Source organism: Melopsittacus undulatus, chromosome 13, assembly GCF_012275295.1.
Source record: "Melopsittacus undulatus isolate bMelUnd1 chromosome 13, bMelUnd1.mat.Z, whole genome shotgun sequence".
NCBI lineage: Eukaryota > Metazoa > Chordata > Aves > Psittaciformes > Psittaculidae > Melopsittacus > Melopsittacus undulatus.
The window spans coordinates 9176391-9197384 of NC_047539.1; the positions used below are offsets into that span (position 1 = coordinate 9176391).

A 20994-nucleotide genomic window follows, 5' to 3' on the forward strand; every position below is an offset into this window, starting at 1 on the left:
CCCAGCATTAGCAACCCAGCACTGAAACATGATGCTTATGTGGGGAGAGGCAAAGTAGTTTGGATTGTGCAAATGAAAACCTTAATTTTATACTTACTGCAACCACGAGTCCTTACTTTCACCTTTTGGCCATTTCTTTCTTAAGCCTCTAGTCACTTAAGAGCTCCCAATGCAGACACATCGCTCTCTTCCGTGTTCTTTCCTTACCTTTGCACTAGGATGATTTCCTACTGTCTCTTCAATACTCTTGTTTCAGAAACTGGGAGATCTCCCACACTCCTTTATCTCCAAGACAATCTCAATCTCAAGACAATTTCAGAAGAAGGCATCCAAAAGCATCTGAATTACTTTAAAAACATGAAACTTGATGTATTTATGAAGAGACAATTCTGACCAAATTTTCTTTGCTGACAGTGGAGGAGAATCAATGGACCATGGTTATCTTTTAGCCTCTCCTGGGAGTCCTGCTGCCTAGTAGACTGCGGGAGAATCTGGTTTGGTTTTGAAACATTTGAAACATTACAACAAACGTCAGAAACAGAAAAAGATTTATTAGAAATATTACACAGATTTTTGCATCGTACATTTTAATAATGTTAATCTTTAAATATTAGCATGCCCAAATCTGGCAATGCCTAGTATATACATTCTAATGTGCTCTTTGTATAAATTAGATTATGATGTAACATCTGTACCCAACAGAGAAAGCTAAAAGACTTGTTAGAGGTGAATATCCCAGATGACAAACTCAAGCCTGGACCCACAATCAATAAAAAACATTGTGTCCAGCACTGCCCAGTGGAACTTGGCACATGTGCGAGTCAGAAATGTAGAGACCATCAGCTGAGAAACATGGTAACTGCAGTTCAGTTATAAGCTTGATTCTGCACCGTATTGGTGAGTCTAAATGGCACTGGAGTTGGTAAAAACCAATACAGTCTAGCATAGTACAAGTTATTGCTGGGTTTAAAAATGCTTTAATGCTCAGTGCCCTGAGTCTTTATAGGCAAAAGCCTTCTTCTGACAGGAAAATGCATAATCTCATCCCATACAGACCCTGCCTTTCCTCAGATCCGTGAAGCACAGCTTTGCACACAGCTGCCCTGTCAGATGCTTCCTAATGGAAGACCTGGTACCAGAAGCACAGAAAGATGAGGGAGGTACAAACCAACCAGTGAGCCAATGCTCACACTTCATTGCCAAGGAAGAGAAAGTCAGTGACACAAAAAGACAGATTTGGAAGAGTTCCAGGTCAGGAATCAAACAGGGAAGACCAAATCATTTTGCCAGCGTGCACCTATTTGGTTTGGACATAAAACTTGTGCTGGTTGCAGATACAAAACAAGATAACCAGAGTAAAACTGTAAAAGCAACTTCAGAACACAAAAAGAAAACCTGCCAAAGATCAAAGAGAATGTGTCTCACTGAGAGGAAACTGGAGAATGTGCATAAATCAAGAATCACCCTGCCTAGCACAGTGCCTTGCTGCAGCACAGGAAGGACCAGGAAATCTTTGTCCCCTTTGGATTTCCATGACTGTCACAGGCACAGGAAGGGGAACCTGGCAAATGCAGCAAGCTCTGTGCTCTCTTCCCTCCTCGTCTTCATAGATCCACCCCAGGATCACCCTTAGGAGAAATGTCTCTCAAGATGACAGTAAGGGCATTCAAGCTGATGTCCTTTGCTATCCCCAAAAGCCCAGGTACATGCCCCATGTATGCCCCTCTCCTCACACACTGGACTCCCACTCCATCATTCAGTTCCCTTGTGTGCTTTCAGAAACAGCTCATCAGCCTTTCTAGAAAACCTTCTCAGAGGGCTGACTCTGAGCTCACTTCTCAACATCTCTGTACCTTCTATGACCCACCAGAAGCTCTGGGAGCCAGACTGCGTACTTTCCACACTTCACCCTCCTCTCCTCTCTAGCAGCTATGGTACAACAGTCACACAATGCGATATCCCTCCATGGAACTTCACTGAAATCCCCATCCTAACCATTCTTCTCACGTGCCTATCCAAAATCAGCTATTTGGTTTCTTTCAGTCCAACAGACTACCCAAGTACAAACACACAAGCATGTGCAGGTATGTTGAAGAGTGACTGTACATTTAGGGAGCATAAAGAGACACAGTGAAAAGATTTCACCTGCCTGCATCAAGGAAAGATCCATTACTCCTAAGAGACAGAGTCCGAAAGGATTTAGGCAAATTGTTACTGATACAACACATCACACCATCCATTTCAGGACATTTTCAGAGCATTCTCAGAACTCCTATGATGATTGTCCCTATATCCTCTAGCTTAACTTACTCAACAAACTCTCTAATTGTGCAGGCAGCTAGAACTTTCATTTTACAGTTCAAATTTGAGATGTCTTCCAGGGCCTGTAGATTTCCTGGTCTGCAGCATCTTGGGTGGAACAAATTTTAATTCCTATTCAAATTTTAGGGCAGCATGAAGCAAAACAACAATTCCTGAAAATCCACATCTAGAAATGTAACTGTGCAAGGTTCAAAAGGAAGAAGAAAAATGCACAATGTTGTAACAGTTAAACGAACAAATAAACAACATTCTCAAGCTCAAAGAATAATCTTGAAGACCATCTCTCAGTCTCAAAGTATCATCATTTCCAAATGAGTTTTGCAGGTTTGAGGACTGAAAAGTGTCCCTCAGCAAACAGTGAAACTGGTTATTATTCCCTACTGACAGATGGCTCCTTGTTTTAACTCCTAGGTAAGTAAATAACAGAAATATTAAGAATATACCGTTAGAATTGGGTAGAATTAGTGCTTGGTCTGTGCTGATGGGGACACGTGAAAATAAGCTGCAAAAAGATGACAGGAACATTACTCTGCAAAAATCATTTGGGGAAAACCCCAAAAAGTTGCTCAATCAAAAGTGGTTAGAGTCTTGGAGAACCAGATTAGAATAAATGTCAGAACAGTGCTGGAGGCAAGTGATGCTGACACATCAGATAGCACATGTACTGAGCGTACATCTGACAGTCACACGGAACACACACTCCCTGTGAGCAGAGGGTTAAGATTATCTTTCCTTTTGGGATCCAGTGGAACCCTCCAACTTTGAAATGTTTACCAGACACTGGGAATTAAAACAGTTTTTCTCATCCCTGCAAGTGCCCGATCCAAAGCCCACTGAGGAATATGGAATTTTCTGTGTTGACTTCACTATGCTTTGAACCACAGCCTCTTGGACAGAATTGGGATCTCTGCCAATGGATACCTCAAGGGACAAGAGCTGCTGCAGCCACAAGGCAGCGGAGCTCTGCAGTGTAACTGCCTTCCAAAATGAACTCTGCTTAGCAGCTATTTTTCTCATCCATCTTATCACATAACAGGAGACTTGTATCTGAGAACACTTAGAGCAACTCATCCTATGTTCTCTAGGGATGGCAGAGTGTACGCTTAAAAATACTGGAGAGCTAATTCAATCTAGGAAGCATTCTCTTGCAAAGAAATAATTCTGGCCAGCATTTACAACTGCTTTCTCACAGTATAGAATGACACAAAGAGTGCAAGGGCACCGTAAGTGCTTGCCACTGTCCTTTTTTATCACACAGACTCTCAAAAGATTGGAATCAGACTTTCCTGGGGGTAATGAATTAGAATAAATGTCAAACTAAAACTAAGAGCAAGTGATGCTTTTCTCCTTGCATTCCTCCAGTTTCATTTCTGTTCAATACTATCACCTACCCCTTAATCCTGTATTTTGCTGTGAGAAAACCAAAGTCTGAAATAGGTTGTTTACTAATTAAATAGTACGAAGAAAAACAAACAACAGAGCACTGTGGGGAAGCCAGAGGCTGAGATCAGCTGCCTGTAAAGAAAGCCCCAGAAAACCTGAAACCAAGTTTCTTCTGTGAAATCATTTGTTTCTATTTCATGAGCCCTTTTTCAGGAGTTAAGAGCAGTGAGCATGCACTATTCTTTTGTAAGAGAGAAATTATCCCTAGCTCCCTATAATTAACATCCACAAAGCATCAAGTCTGGTCACAGGGTTAAACATGCTAACTAAACAACAACTTTCTTCTACCAGCGTTATCTAAACCAGCTAGACAGGCTCCTGTACAAAGCCCACTCTCCAAGACCTGCTCTGAGAACAAATCAAGCAGCCTCTTTGATCCTGCTACCCTTAAAGACCAACACAAAATTTAACTTCATGAGATGAAATAAGAGAAATGGTATAATGGAAATTAAACAGTATCTTTCAGACATTTTCCTAACAGTATCCTTGAGCTGGAAAGCTATTCTCTGGCACCTTAGAGATTTTCATGACACACAGAGGGATTCCAGTTACAATCTTTGTAACGTGTGAAGTTGCAACTTCCATTGGTACTAATATATTGCTGTGTTCCTTTACAGGGTAACATCACTTCCAAGCATTTAACAGTACCCTGTGGACCATATTTTATTGGACAGAGCCCAGGATGCCTCAGGAGTCATGCCTCTACACAGCAATTACACATCTGTGCTGATTATACAGGATCAACACAGAAGAACAAAGTTACTCCACTCAATCCACACAAATATATACTACTGAGATGTTACTGTATTGCTTAGTCATCACCTGATTACTGGCACCTTACAGGCTAAAGCTAGCAAATTGCATTTGAAATATTCCTAGGATAACTGTGCCTGCACAGTCAGCTGGGAAAACAAGCTCTGGCTTCCCATAGTAATTAAGTAACAAAGTTGTAGCAATAAACCTATTTTTCCCTCTGTTTGATCTGAAATTAAGCCCCAGCACCTAATAGGATTCTTTTAGAGTTCTTTAACTAGTGATGGATCAGAACACAGTTTCTGAGTTACAAATAACCCTGTTATTAGCCTGCTGTTTAAACTATTACAAGCACACTAGTATACTTACTGAATCAGGTGTGTGAGAGTAACTGAGTTTAGGGTTCTACACACTTACGTGCATCTGTCATGGTGTTTTATAGAATACACAGAGGCAAGAAAACAACATATATTTGGGATGAGTTAAGCATGTTTGGCCAGAAGAGCATTTTTGTGAGCTTTTGTATTAACATGAATCTCCCAGCCTCCCTTGAGTACCAGCACAGTCCACATTGATTTAGATCTTCATTTTGTAGCAGGTCTCCTGTTGGTGGAGTCTAGTTTGAGGCAAACATTGTTTAGGACAAGGGATCCTCTTCAGAAAATCCCATGTGTATTTGAAAACACTTTGCAGCTTCCACATGGGAATAAAATTACAGATTAATTTGGTTTGTGTAGATAAGACAATGGATATTTATTTGGTTGTAGTCCAGATGTCATCAGAATTATGGAAGAGCTTTCTTTCAAACTAAGAGCTTAGGTTGGTTGTGGAAGAGGAGCAAGTGGATTTTTAAAGTGATCGAGTGCATCTGTAGCATTCTTTGTTCTCTTCCCCATTTCTGTCCACCTCTTGCTCTGTGTCTCAGGTCTCAAAGTACTTGTAAATCTGGGCAACGTACTGCATCACACTCTGCCAGTCTGGGCGGTCGGTGTACATCATCTCACTGAGTTCCTGCACAGGACAGACACACTGTCAAAACTTAGTCAAGCACCATTACTGGGAACATCCTAAGGTCCTTTGGGTAGCTGTGACTGTTGTTGACTACTGCCACTGCCATTCCAGAGCTGCTTAAAGCCACATACAGTATAAAAGCCCATGGGAATGACTACTGGCCTAGTGCATTTCTGAAACTCATTAAAAAGTATTTAAACAACCATATACATTTTATGTTCTGAAAAGATTTTTTCCATCAACAATCAAAGATCAATTCTTTATTTAAATTGCTGCTTGTTTAAATGTCTTTGGTTCTGTATTTACCTTATGGACCCCAAAATATTTTTGCTTTCATATTAAACTGATCTCTTCCTTTTCATCATATTGTTGATTTTGGAAGAGGCTTTTTAAACAGCTTAACACACTAATTATCCTTCTGTTCCTTAAAACACTAAACCAAGAGAAAATTGTCGAACAGGCAAGTCTGCTCATGAAAATAGGAATCTTCTGGAACTGGCTTCTAAGAGGAAGACATAATCAATACTCTTATTTGAATCCTAGATGTTCTCCAGAAGTTCCTTAAAATTATATTAATTCTATGACTCTTCTTTCTATAGACTTTCAGAGATGGTGCCGCTGCCTTCCCTAACACTATGAACATTTTCAGTGCAAGCTGGCTGGCCACATGGCAGCAAAGGCTCTGTATCAGAGTAGGGAGTGTATCTTCCCTTGCTAAAAGAAGGTTACTCACCAGGCTGGGTTTGATGCCTACACTTTCAGCAGCTTGAAATGCTAACAGCAGGTTTCTCTTCTGTAAAACAAAAGTTCAAAGGGTTACCATCAAAGTATGATTCCTGAACTCTATCTGGTTAATCAGTAAGTTTAAATGAGCAGGTATATTTGAAAATCACTAGATTCAGTACTTTCACATAGATACTTTTTTGTATTAGTCAGGTATACTCACAAAAAAGTTCTTTGTCTTTGAAGAGCTCATCTACTTTTGCCCAGGCTACAGCCCTCTGTCTTTGACAAACAGGTTCTTGTGAAACTGATTACAACTGGGCAAAAAAAGCCACTAAGGTTCTGTCTTTATTATGAGTGAAAGGTTTCTGAAGAGGTGTTAATATAATATACAACATTCCTGTATATAGTATAATTCTTATTGTAATACTAGTTGTCTGAAGTAGATTCAGATTATTCCTCTTTGTGAGGGTCTTAACATACATTGAATGTGCTGACATGGTTAGACTTTTAAATACATTGCTGTTCAAGTAGCTCAGTGAATGATCTACCTTCCTACTGATCCAGCACTTTTAAAGTGTGCTGTTAACTCAGGAGTCCAGAAATGCTTTAGCCTTTCCAAAGGGATGCTGTCTTCAGGTTTATCTGCAGGACTCACTGAATTCCAGTGACGTGTCACTAACTCTTTAACTAGTAGTCTCTGCATTTCTCACTGTTGTTTCCTTTCCTTTGTCATCCAGTCAATTTGCTCTGTAGATTCTCAAATGACACTTGGCTCCTACTGTTGCTCCCATCTATTTATTCTGCATCAATCAAGATCTTGCAACACTGTGTCTCCACTACATATCCAGCAAAATGGATAATATTTACCATGAATTACAAATGGTGTAGGAGCCGGTACAACAATACTTACTTTATCCTGGCTGTTGAGCTCCTGGTAAGGAATATGTGCAGGCAAGTATGTGTGCAGGAGAGCGCAGAAGGCCAGCCCATCACTCCAGCTGCTGCTGAAGTTGGTAATATCAATGTTCTGTAAGAGAAACCATGAACTGTTCTGAACAGTGCTATGCAACAACAAAATCTCCCAACAATACTTTCATGCACTCATTAACCAAAACCTCAGAGCATTAAAAGAACATAGGTTTACATTTTCCATTCTTCCCTTCTTTTTTAAGTAAAATAGAAAGACACCATATAGGATTGCAAGTTTCAAAGTCTTGGATAAGGGATTATTAAGGAGTTAAATGTTCTTCACAATGGATGGATTTGTAGAACAATGAGGCAGTGAATCAGTGTATTTTGACCACCATTGTCTTTCTGATACTACACATCAACACACTTTAAGAGAACATGAAATTAACAATTATGACTTGATTTATCCCCTTATCAAAAGTTATATCAAACTGATTAAATACTAACATAGTCCTCAAGCCCTAAATAAAGAATGTGCTTCTGTGTACATGAGAGGGAGGCTTAAATGTGGCAACAGCAATGGCTGAATGGGCAGCTTTCTGAGAGCTGGGCATTGGAAGAGATGCATTCCAAGAGATGTGCCCAGCTGTCAGTCATTTGTGTGAATGCATGTCTGCATTCCCATATTCTTTATCAATGCAGCATCTTTCATGTGCATATCACAGAGCACTTAACAAAACACAGATAAAGAACAGGAGGTTTGAGAGAGAGAATTTAATCATCTATCCTAATTCACAAAATGAGCTGTAAGTACTTAGGAGAGGACTTTCCTGATGCTCAATCTCTTAATACCATAGTCACTGACAAATAAATGTGGTTGTGTCACTGGTAACAAGTACAATAACAAGATCCTGATGGAACAGAAACAGACATAAACCTTGTATCTTGTCTTCACACATTTCCATCAAGACTGAGTTTGTTTGAGGAAGCCATGTTTCAGGGAGCATGGATATACTAATAAACACCCAATTGAAATCCCAGAGCTGAGCTAGAAAGATCTCCAACTTGTCTGTAGCAACATTCCCAGCTCCAACAGGATGGCAGTGAAAAATAAATGCTTTGAAAGAAATAGTCTAATATGAATACGAGTTTAAATGGTGAAAACGCGCCTTCCTTCCCCTTGCTGCTAGATGGTAGGATTCTTCTTTGTCACACAGATTATAAGGATGCACTCAGGTGCACAGAAGAAACCCAGTTTCCCTACTCATGACAACTTAAGTCTAGAACTTCCCATGTTCAACAGGTGGATTAGAGTGATTACAGAAACTGGTACTTTAAACTCAGCCCATCTGTGAAGAACTCTTTTCAAATACAAACATCACTAGAGGTTCTTCAGGGATTCTGTTGTGAGGCACAGTTGTAGTTAAACATACGTTTGTGGCCCAGTTCTGATCCTGTGAACAAGGTGACATTTCTGCTGCTCTTGTTTGCACTGACTGGCCATACCAGCACACTAAGGAATTCTCATGGCTGAGTTTTGCTCCTGTTGTAGTAGTTGTAACTCCAAATGCCAGCTAAAAACAAATCAATGAACTAAGTGATATTCCTTAGAAAAGTAAGAGCTCCTGGAGCACCGAAGGCTCCAGGATGTGATGGTACTGCACCAACTCATGCTAGGGCAGGTTTGGAGCTACCCTTCCCTCATGGTCAACTTCAACTCAGACTCTTTGCCACTTTATTTGCTTTCTTCAGCTACTTTCCAGTTTCTTTCAAGATTCCCCAAAAGACAAAGCTTTCACCGCACCTCTCATGTAACAGTTAACGCAGACACACTCAAACCCAGACAGGAAGTATTTTAGCATATACTTGCCATGGTGCTTCACTGATCAGTTGTCCAGCCTGGACTTTGCCCACTCAGACAGGATTTTAGATTAGCAATAAATGTCCATAACCAAACATGACTCAAGCTGAAGCAGTACAGAATATTTCAGTTTAAAACACTTTGGCTGTAATAAATCTACAAGTGTAATGGGCTCAGAAAGCAGGATATCAGCTGCAGACATTACCGCACTGCACCAGCCACCACAATGTGTTTTGTTCTATTAACATCTGTCAGCGGAGATAAAAGAAAAGCAACACAGTGGCTGAATACCATCACAAGAAGAAACCACTTTTCTCTGAAAGCTGTCTTGGCTTTGTCTCATCCATGAAGTCACATCATGGAAGTCTAACTTTGTGTTACGGAGTTGAATAAAGCTGGATTACTCTTTCTTGACATTTCAGATAAACAAGTTACAATTTATCAACCTGCAGTTAGTGGGAAAGGACCAACTGCCAAATTACAGAAGTGTTTTTACTGAGGCCAATTTATTTTAATCAGCAAATAGCTGACCAACAAATGCCAGTATTCTCATTTTATATTGTATGATAGAAATGGAAAGTGGAGGTTGTGTGTGTCCCCCCACCAAAGGCCACGGAAACAGGAATAAACAAAGCCTTAGTTAAGCAACAGGACTAGACGAAAAGGCAAGTCATGTTTGTGTGGAAACATAATATCCAACTCTCATTTTCATGATGTCATTATTATAGAGACATGCAAGATACAAACCTGTTCTTTCCTACAGTATTTCACCAGCCCATCATCAGTTTGGTAACTTTACTCATCTTCACAGTTTTAACTACACCTAAAGTTCTCTTCTTCCTTCTATCTAACAATACACAGAGATAAGAAGTGCTAAAATCAGAACTAGGTCCAAAAATCCACACATGTCCAAGAGCACTGTCCAGCCAACAGAGAGCATTAACTCAAATCTGAATTTTTATCCTAAATGCAAACCCAAAATGAATGTTGCAAGGCTCAGCTCAACTGTTCAGTTAATAGTACGACAAACATTTAGACATACTCAAAACCACTCAGTTGCCATTTTCACATCCAACAAGCATCAGTGAATCGTGGCTTTTTCCTCTAAGCAAATGCATTTTCATTTCATACATGGTATGAACCTGTCTCTGGCATTTCATCTTGGATTCTGTGTTAACTACTTTCAGTTTGGGATATAAGGACACAGTAAATGAAAATCAATCTTCTGTGGTTTGCTGCAATACAACTTCACTTGCAATACCTCTCCACTATGCCACACCAAGAGGAATTAAATCAAAATAGAGGCACTCTGATTTCTCAGATCTCTGGCTCTGTTGAGGCCAGGGAAAAAAAAGGAAAACAAGGAAAACAATTTAGGGAATGAACACCTTGGAAACTATTCACTTGTCTTGATTATTTTGGCAGTGGAACCTGTCTCAGTTTTTCTGCCACACCTCTCTTCCTCAACACAGTCCATAAACATGCGGGAGCTATTTGTGTACATGCTGGTTGTTAATGTACAATTCCAGGCTGCAGGATGGAGAGTTTGGTGATTTCTGTTTCCCAGTGTGCTTACAGCAGAACCCCCATGCTGAGAGCTGAAAAACCGCATGCGGTTTCATATGGGGAGACCTACAAGTTAACCTATATAGGATGGCACCCTTCAGGAGGAAGATGCATTATCAGTGTGTATGCAGAATCAACGTGGGGAGGAATATGAAAATGGAATAGGGACTGCAGATCAGACTGAGCTGTTGTGCTCGTTAGGCAGGGAGAAAACCTTGCCATCTTATGGTCACAGTGTGCCTCATGGTCACTAGTGCCTCAAGGTCTATCTTTAGCACAACATCAGTGGATCCACAATGCTAACTGGCATCTGAACCAGGGATTTACCCCTGGCCCACAGGTTAAAGGGTGCCAAGTAGCTCAGGCCTGCAGTGCTCTGGGTTACTAACTTCCTTTGGAGCTGACATACCGTATCCATGTCACACAGCACTTGACCCGGATTCTCTTCCATGGTGCTGCTAAGAAATTAATTGTGAAAGTGGGGTGATGTAGTTGAAAAATCTTGACAGAAAGTGAGTCAGGCCAGAAGAGGGATGTTTTTGTGACATGAGCCCATAACCACCCTTGCATACCCTGTGTGGAGTGGCAAAAAGGATCATGGAAAGACGTGAGGGTACAAAGTTTGCTGGGATAATGGCGCTGTGTAGAGAACGGGTGTCAAGGCTAAACTATTTCCAGTGTAGTTCCCAGGCTTCTTGTGAGTGAAAACAGCTCATTCACTTAAAATGAAAGCTCATGAGTGCACTACTATACATGCACTGGGAATATTAAGAGACTGGGATCCGGAAGCACACCAGGGAGCATGGTTATCTGAAAGTACTTAAGTATCCAGTGAGGCTTGGTTCCATGAATATTAAAGTACCTGACATTAAGCAAAGGAAAAAAGAAACCAGGATTGGTATTTAGAGAGCAAACGTATTATCTATGATATTAGTGGCATCCCAAGCCTAAAAGACACTATAGACACCTGCAAGCCATTAACCCCAGCCCACCGCAGGAACAGGACCTTTGCTCATAGATAACAGCTCACTATGAGAGCCACAGTAAAGATACACAGGGAAATGTGTGTGATCTGCTCTCACTAAAAACAATTTCTTGGTTTTTTTTCTGAGGAAAAAAGCACCATCCCATTAGATTTCACTAGATCTTTGACTCCAAGTCTTCAGTAAAAAGCAACAATGACATCATATGCTCTTCATTACAGCCTGAGGATGCTAAAATACTGACACAAGATATTCCCACTATGCTGTTACTGAGCCCACAGCAATGGCTTTGAGTCATAATTTTGTCTATAAGACAGAATTATAAATTATGGACATGAATCAGCTTGAAGGTAGCCTGGAAGTCTGTGGAAGAAAGCCTGCAGTATATGACCTTAGCATCATTCTTACCATCCTTTCCCCTCAGCACACAACATACCCCCCTGCCTATCAGAAGTCATTGGTATAGCACACTAGGAACATGCCAGAGTGGCTTATTACTGAGGTTAAAACCATACAGAACATAAACTTAAGTACTGAAGACAGAACTGGTTAAAATAAGCATATTGGATAAACCAAAAGAAATGGCTTTGTTTTTAATGGCAGCTCCCCCTTAACTGGCTCAGCTTTCTCCAATCTGTCCTGCTTATCACTAACCAGAGACCCACATCTCCACAGAGCAAACATCTCACAGCCCAGTATTTTTACATGGTTATATTTAGACACAGATATCTGATCAGGAACCTCCTTTTCATAAGCCACATCTCTGCAAATCTAAACTCTGACCTTAGTAATGTAAAACCTGATCAAGATACCTTGAAAGGCAATTTCCACCTACCCACTCTTATCAACAGCTGCACGAAACTGCAAATCTAATCTGATTCATTACACCTTAATTGTTTGGGAACATGTCAGCAGTCTTCAGCCAAAGAGATTCTATCAAAGGAAGCATACAGGCTCTGAGCTCTGGACAGGCAAGTTCTAAACACTTCCTAAGAAGCAATACAAGTGAAGAAGGGCTCCCTCTTAGCATGAACTAACCTCCTGAGCAAACAAGATGCTCCAGTTCATCTAAAATGCTCCAACAAAGCCATGAAACATCTGGGCAATCTATTGGAAATACAGGTGATTAGAAGTGTGGCGAGGTCCAGTTAACATGGATGAAAAGCATGAATGCCTAAAATTAAAGACCACCTGGATTCTTGTGTAATTACAGGGTGCACCCAGATGACTTGGACAATTGCACACAGCTATTTTCAATGGGTAGCTGCAAGCCTAAAGTGATTTGCATATCATATTTAATCAGTGTACTGCCAGGAACCTTTCTGAATTCCCTTACAAATCTTTTCCTTGTACATGGAATACAGAAAGTAATGCCTCTTGATTAAAAAAAAATCCAGAATAACTTGTGGAACAGCAATACCATATATATTTGTATAGAGATTAAGTGGCTAGCCAAGATTGGGAAGGAAGCCAAATGACCTTCTATCCTCCAGGCTGTATTAATATCCCTAGTTCAAACGGTTCAGGCAGCTGCAGTCTCCATAAGAATTGTTTCAATCTTTCTTTGAAACTTTGAGGTTTTGTCCCCATCATCCATATTTCTAACCCTACCAGCTATGTCAGTAATTCATACATCTTACTGCTGATTACACATGTACGACACAATATAGCTCAGGTACAAAATACTCTGTGAAAAGGCTGTTGAATTATGTAATTACAGCACAGTGAAATGATAAGGAATTGGTGCCAGCTCTTTAAAGGTTATCCTATTTTCTATATTCCTTTTCATAAAGAAACACTATTTCCCATCACACTCTGTGGTTCTGTTTGCTCCCTGCTCCAACTGCTGCCACGGATGTTGCCTTGGGTTTACCATTTATCATCCACTCAGCTCTTTCTCCATGAGGTATTGAGGGGGTTCATGACCTCCACAAAGCAGGTTCTGGTATTTTGATTACAAGAGATGTGCTGCTGCTATACTGACAAGTTTCATAAGAATAAAAAAAAAGAGAAGTAGCATCAAATGAGAGATATTTAAGGTCATATGTGATAAAATAATTGTGACCTCCTATTGCCTCTGCTTACAAGGTAAAAACCAGTTACTACTGATACTGAAATCATTGCTGTAACTATACATATGAGTAACCTCCCTAATGAGCCAAATAGCATCCAGTCATGCCCATCAGATCCATTACTCCCAGCACTGTGAGGACTGGCAAACATTTCACTGCACTTTGCCCACATTTTTGGTGTTTCATTGGCATTTTATATATAAAAAAATTCACTTTTTAAACTTAAAACAAATTCTGGTGAACAAGGGTTAAGAGTAGTTGCTGGCACAATGAACATAACACACTGTGAATGTATTTGATGCTTTCCTGGCAAATAGAATGAGTTGTTTTGAATGCAGATTACCCCATGACAACAGCCTCATTACTATAAGTCACCTACCTGAAAGTCTCACAAGGCATTGTACATATGAGGTAATGGTGACAAAAGATACACATAGAATGTGACTGGTACTTGTGTAATTTACACCGCTGTCACAGTGAGTGGGCAAACAAGTGTTAGTTATATCTAGAGAGGCAGAGCATTACACAGCAGCACCATAAAAACCAAGTTCTCCCATTATAATAATCACATAAGGTATTGATGAGCTCTTGTTTTTGCTGTGTATCTCTTTTCTGCTCTTCAGGATAAATTACACCTGTTATGCTCACCTGCTGAAAGACAACTCCCTGCTTGCTACACAACTAACACTCCCATCAATTTTCTCACCATCTTATAAATGACACCACTGCTGAATGCCATAGAGAAGAAAATTTTGGGCTGTGTTCCTTCATTTCCAAGGCTGCAAGAATGAAGATGCAGCAGCATAGCTCCAAGGATCACACAGACACTCTGGGGAAGGAGAGAGGAAGCAAGGGGGAGGAAGTAGCTCCCTTCTGTGTCCAAGCCAGCAGCACTGCTACTTCCTGGCTGGAGCCCTGGTGCAGAATTGCTAATGACCACACTGACTGCTCCCACAGCTATTTCTAATTATCTGTATTGAGAGTTCAGAGATTAGCCATGTCCTGGAATTCCTGGGCAGAGGGGTAGGCTGCAGCCTGCAGCAGGCTCACAGGAAAGGATGGGAACAACGTGGGGAGAGGTCTCAATAGCAAAAGATATTCATGGAACTGGCAAGCAGGGCTCAGCTCTCTCCCAGTTAAACTCACAGCTTGGAGCCGTTCCAGCTGGTGACCAATCAATTCAGTGTTTTCACTGATTGTCATTGCATCCAGGCAACACAAGGAAAGTGTCTTGGACTTTGGGATGGATAGAATGTAAATGCTATTTTTAAAATTACCCAGCAGGATAGAAAGTTACGCATGAGAGCACTGCATGGGCGTTTATTTTATCCCTCCAATCCAGAGACTTGGATTTGTTTACAGGATAATGCCCTTTATGTGAAAAAAGGTAGAGCTTGGCTTAAGTTATTTGGCTGCAGTGGAGAAGCACGTTTATGCATTGGCATCACTGTGAAGGGGGCTTGCACATTGGTAATCAACATGATTATTCCCAACATGCCATAATTTGGCTGCTGCATTTATTTTGCAGCCCCAACCATGGATGCAGCTGGGACACACTGAGAAACTGCATGTACACATTCAGCTATAATAGGCTTTACTTAGAAAAAGAAAACATTTATTTTGGCCAAAACTGGACTCATATTTTCATTAATTAAAAACTTTTAAGTTTGTGCTTTTCATCAAAGGATTTTTCCAAATATTACTGAAACTCATCATCATCTAATGATAGGATATGATGATCTGTGTTTTAACAGCTGGGGAAATCAAGGCAATGGTAATATGCAAGACTGACAAGGTCACAAAGATGGTCCAAAGCAGACTTGGAAGCAAAATTCCTGACCAATTTACTGTCAATTTCTATTCAAACACAGGATAATCCCTTCCTATCTCCATAGCTCTTACCCAAGACTCCCTATAGCTTTTGCATGGATAGGAAAAAGTTTCTCTGAAGTCAACCTCCTCTTTGGCAAAAATCAGAGAAGCACAAAAAAAGCCAGAAATTTCACCCATTTCTCAGAAACTCACAGAATGTCCTAACTTCCTGGGAAAAACCCCATTGCACATATATCCTACTGCTAGATGTCAAAATGCTACAAGTGCTGTGGATGCAGAGCTCTTAGGAAGCAATGTGGACCCTCCCGCAACAGAAGGGATACGCTTAGCATGTGGTGCTTTGGGGAAAGTTTCATTGTCCACCAGAGAACTCTGTTGCATTAATGGTATCAGTAAATATTAAGCAGGACAGATTTTTTGTGCTCGCTCAGCAGGCTCTGGCCATCAGCCTCTAATCTGAAGCACACAGGTTGGTGTGGCAGAAGGGAAACCTTAAGAGTGCTCCCCAGAAGAGAGTCTGCCCTGAATGCTGCTTAGACTGAATGTATGGCTGCCATTTAAAGCTGGAGGGGGTTGCTCAGTGTTTTCTTCACCTACATCACAAACTGGGATGGTTTGTTGTTGATCACAGTTCTTTGGGAATCCAGCCTTTCCACACTGCACATGAACTGTGACTAATGGCTGATGGGATTTACCTCCTATTCTTGGCTGCTTGGAAGACCTCAGTTGGAAAGGTGGCCAGAAAACTTCCTCAGTGTTACTTGCTGAATTATGGAAAGCCGCAGCTTACCTAGTTCTCCCAACTAGATATATTTTTAGATAGAAACCTGATTAATGTTGATATACAGACAGAGATTACAATTTTGAAACACTCAGTTTTACACTACTTGTTGACACAAACACGAAAAGTAATGTAGAAAAGGATAACAGAATCACTCTCATAACCCAAGTGCACATCTTGTGATTAAGAAACAACTGTTTGGTTTTTTTCCCCTGTATTTCTTTAGGACAGTGCACAGCTGTGCTGGGATTCTCAAGGCTTTAAAACTAAGCTCCAGTATATTAGTGTCAAAGGAAGTGTTTGACCAACTGTTTTACAAGCCAAGACCCAGCTGCAGAGGCTGGGAGGACTGATCCTGGGTTTTGTCCCATTCAGCTCTTACGCTTTTTAATGGAACTCCCAACCTGAGCACTAACCCTGAGGACTGCGGTAGCATTTGCAATGTCCCTGTTCACTCTCTGTGGTCCAAGACAGTGCATGACTGAAGTGTACGTGAGGCAAAGTGCTTGGTCAAGACTTAAAGACTGAGACAGTAGTTGCTTAAGAAGAAAGATAACGTCAACTACCCACACTAATGACGTGCAAAGAAATAACTAACTTCTTCTTTCTAAATATAACCCTTTGTTTCCACAATAAGGAAGAAACCAAACATGGACATGTTAATGTACAACTGGCCACGAAGGAGCTTTTGATCTCCTATAAAGCAGGTCCCCACTGTTTGATGCTGTTTAATGCATCAGCAGTCAAAAAACAGTCATCCTGGCTGGCTGTCCAAGCAGCAAAGTCCACCTCCTTAATGAGAACGCAATGGCTCCATGATCACTTGACCAAAGGGAATATGTTGTGTCCTCATCAGCCTATCTGCATTTGTACATCTTTGGGCCACAGTTAATCTATGTTGGACCTCACCCAGCCAGCAGATGAAGCAAAAAATATGAGAAAAAGCATGGGATAATGGAATAGGGCTTGAGAACAAAGAGGATATGGAGGAAATACTGTCTAGCACAGAAAGAAAAGGAATGAAAATTCCTGTGAGAAAAATAAAGCCACAGATTCATAAACAAAGAGCTAGTATTAGTCTGAGTTTAAACTGAAAACAAAAGGGTAAAAAGCATTATATTACATCCACTGCCAAACCACTAGTCAACCAGTCTCTTGCTATAATTACTTGACAAACAGCAAACACTGCAACAGCCTTTTCCCCCCTCAGCTTTTGCATTTTTTGCTACCTGAAGAACATAACACTAAGCAGAGGCACCAACTCTTACACAGTCCGCTCTACTAGCTTTATTCTTCTTGCACTAAAAGCATTCAGAATTACATTTAAGGACTTTTAGGTTATGTTTGGAAGTAATTTGTTTCCATGTGTTATCTCTCAAGGCTTGAATAGGCATAATAGTGTGGATACTTCAGGGTAGGGTTTTTTCCTTCTTTTTGAACAGCTAAGGCACTATACAAGAATGGCATTTCTATTAAAATACACAGTAAAGACAAAAGCTGAAGTATTCAGACTCCTCTTAATGCCAGTCTGCATTTCCGGAAACTATGGAGGCTGCAGTGTCCATCAGGATATTTCGTCAGTGCCCTAAAACTGTGATTCTGTGAAAAGGAAGCTTCAAATAACAAATCCCAACTTCTGAGGCAAATACTCAGAATTGCTGGGCACACAGATATTTGTGTTTTGCTAATTCAGACTAAACAATACAATGTCAGAAAGTGTCACCTAAAAATAGTTCCTACAAACTCCTAAGCATGCTTTCTAAAACTGCACAGCGCTCCTGGGACCTACTGCAAAGTCCAATAACTCCGAATAAGGCATGGAAACAAATCAATCATTTTCTTCTAGTTTTGCTCATATTTACTAGTGTATTTTATGCAGGATAATTAAAAGGAATTCTTTTCTCCAGGAACTACTTGCACAACATGAAGGCTACATAAAAACCGCTCTGGTTAGCAGTTTCCCCATGCTCTTGAGATTCCTCCAGATGATATGAAATTGGCTCCAAGGCTGGTCCTGCAAATACCAAGAAGATTATTACCAATTTATCAGCCATCTGATGATGGCTCCAGTGCTAGTAGGGAGCATTGCTTCTTTTCCTGAAGATGCCTACTGCCTTCATCCATAAATCAGTGTACTGATGCTGTCAGGAGTCAGGGAGATGACAGAACTCAATAGCTTCAATGCACAGGTCAGGAATATGTGAAATATAAAAGTCTTCAGAGCTATAGCTGCCATTTCCCTTTGACAGTTCTAGAACATTCCTTGCCTCATTCTATTTAGCACTCCTCTACTTCAGACAACTGCACAGCTAGCTTTACTATAAGAGATAGTGGTTCTTCAACAAGTGGATCCCAAACAGGTCCTGTTAAACCAAATACACCTTTGATAAAAAGAATAACCATGCTTGTGCATTGGAGAAAACTGTTGGTCTCAAGTTCTGTTTTCCTCTGTGCCACAGATGATGTGCAGAGGTTGGAAAAAACACAAAAATAGTTCTTCTAAGCAAAACATATTCACTAACATGGTAGCAATTCCCTCCCCTCTCTGGAGAGGGTGTATGTGGCAGAAACAACAATCCTCAGTTCTAATGATCATGGGTTAAGTGCCTCTTGATGTTCCGTGTTTTCACAATACATCTGTGGATAGCAATAGACTTAATCTAGAGAGGTTTGGCCCCTTGACAAATGGTCTCCACAGAGAGCAAACAGAACCAGGGCACTTAAATAACATTACAGTTACTAATGACATGATTATGGAAGGTGATAATGCAACAAGAATGACTCTCAGCAGCTTCCAGGAGTTACAACTCACAGGAAAAGAGTCTATTAGAAAAGAGGCACCCAATTTCTACTTCACACTGTTGCTATGATGTATAATCTTTTTAAATAGATGAAAGAAAAACCCACAAGACAACAGAGAAAAAGCTATTTTAACATAAATAACTTGCTCTCAGCAGGCTTTGTGGTTTAAAGGACTTGTGGTAATTGAGTTCCAGAGCCACAAAAGCAGTTCTCAGATCTGGTCATCTCATCACCCTACATTATACACCATGATGTCAACAAATTCAGAGAAGCAGAAGGAACAGTCTATGCATGTCTGGCAAAAGATATCATGTGCCAGGTCACAATTCTTATAGGGAACCATACATTAGATTAGGGTTGAGGTTTTTTAAGTGGGAGATTTTCCTGAAAGGAAGTTTTGCACAAAGCCACTGAACCCAAAGTCTTATTTCACTATAATTCCTTTTACTGCAGAGAATTTTTTAGCACCCCCCCTGCACAGTTATTCAAAATGGATGGCCAAAACGCCAGATAACATTCATTTAAGCACTGAATTACAACTGAAATCATACCACTGATTATGCCACAGTTTATGCAATCCCACTTTCATGTTCTTTTCTCACAGTCATTAAACTGAACTTCCACTTCATTTTCATTCTAGTAATTCACATTCTAAATAGTTATTCTCTCTTTTGCATTCACATCTTTTAGTTATCAACTCACTGTTTAAACAGGGATCTTAGTAATGACACAGCAGATCAGAGAAACATCGATGCTTCCACATTTCCACTCTGTTACTGTAAACTCATACAATTTCTCTTTTTAAAAGCATCCCCCCCCCCCTCCAGGCCACTACTGATTTGTGCTGCATTTCTCTCAACTCCCTCCAGCTTCCCTCTCTTGTTTTATGAGACTGCCTCCTGGGGAACATGCTGAAGTTCAAAGCCAGGGAATGTTCCCATTACAGTCAATGAAAGGACAGTTTACAGTTGGACTTGATGATCCTTAAGGTCTTTTTTAGCATAAATGATTCTATAATATATGTCAAGAGCAAAATGTCAATTTCTATCTATAGGATAAGCCTTGTATGGATTAAAGCATTTAAAAAGCGGAGCCTTGTGTGCTGGTCCCTAGGTCTTATCCCCAGATACCTTCCTAGGTCACTAATCCAGCTTTCTTCAAGGAATCTGGGACACTGGCAGTAGCCGCTACTGAGAATATCAGTTATTCTAATCCATTTTGTTCATACTATTTAATGAAATCTGGTAACTTCATAATTTAAACAAAGGAATCTCCCTCTTCCTCACCAGCTCAGATCAACTGTTACTAAAACTTAAAGGCAGTACATTCGGACACTGAAAAAAAGAAGTTAGGCAGCCAAGCAGCAAGTCTTATTCTCTCATTCCGGTATGTCACAGAGCTGAAAGCAGTTTGTGTCCAAAGTTATGTGTGGTTCTGGGCTTCATGATAGAACATGACAGACAGATTATATTGAGATTTGCACAGATGATGTCTCATAAACAGTGGTATTATTGATGGAAAAGAAGTTATGCACATCACTGGGCTTCTGCTCAGTGGAGTTCATTACCTCATTCCCACCATTGCAGTGGAAGGAAGGCAGGAAGGAGGATGACGTTCTTTACTCCACTCCAGTTCTTTGTACACAAGAAGGATAAAAATTCCCTGTGGAGTTTAATATCAGCCTTATCTTAAGAGTGCAAGGGTCTGGGAAAAGCAAGTTCAAGAAAAGTTTGTCAATGCACCAAAAGAGTGCAATGGAAAGAGAATCTGAGGAAGAATGTCCAAGAGATAATGCCTCTAAATGCAGCAGTGAAGATAGAGAAGCAAGGCTCTCACCATAAATCAATACCATGTTTGTTCTTTGGTTCATCTCCCTCGAATTTCTGCCCTGAAATCTTACAATTCTGCGTAATAAGGTCCCTCACCACACCA

General features: G+C 40.5%; 1 protein-coding gene across 3 annotated transcripts in view; it reads right to left on the reverse strand.

The window, feature by feature from the left end:
- Positions 1-531: 531 nt before the first annotated feature.
- The window catches only part of SPECC1 (sperm antigen with calponin homology and coiled-coil domains 1), an 84094-nt gene continuing 63631 nt past the window's right edge, over positions 532-20994 (reverse strand). For all 3 annotated transcript variants that reach the window (XM_031043582.2, XM_031043581.2, XM_031043583.2), the window contains 3 exons: positions 7166-7282; positions 6263-6322; positions 532-5529 (listed from right to left, as the gene is read on the reverse strand). In XM_031043582.2, coding sequence (XP_030899442.2) covers positions 5440-5529; positions 6263-6322; positions 7166-7282 — 267 coding nt within the window. In that variant the 3' untranslated portion in view covers positions 532-5439. The remainder of the gene's footprint in view (positions 5530-6262; positions 6323-7165; positions 7283-20994) is intronic.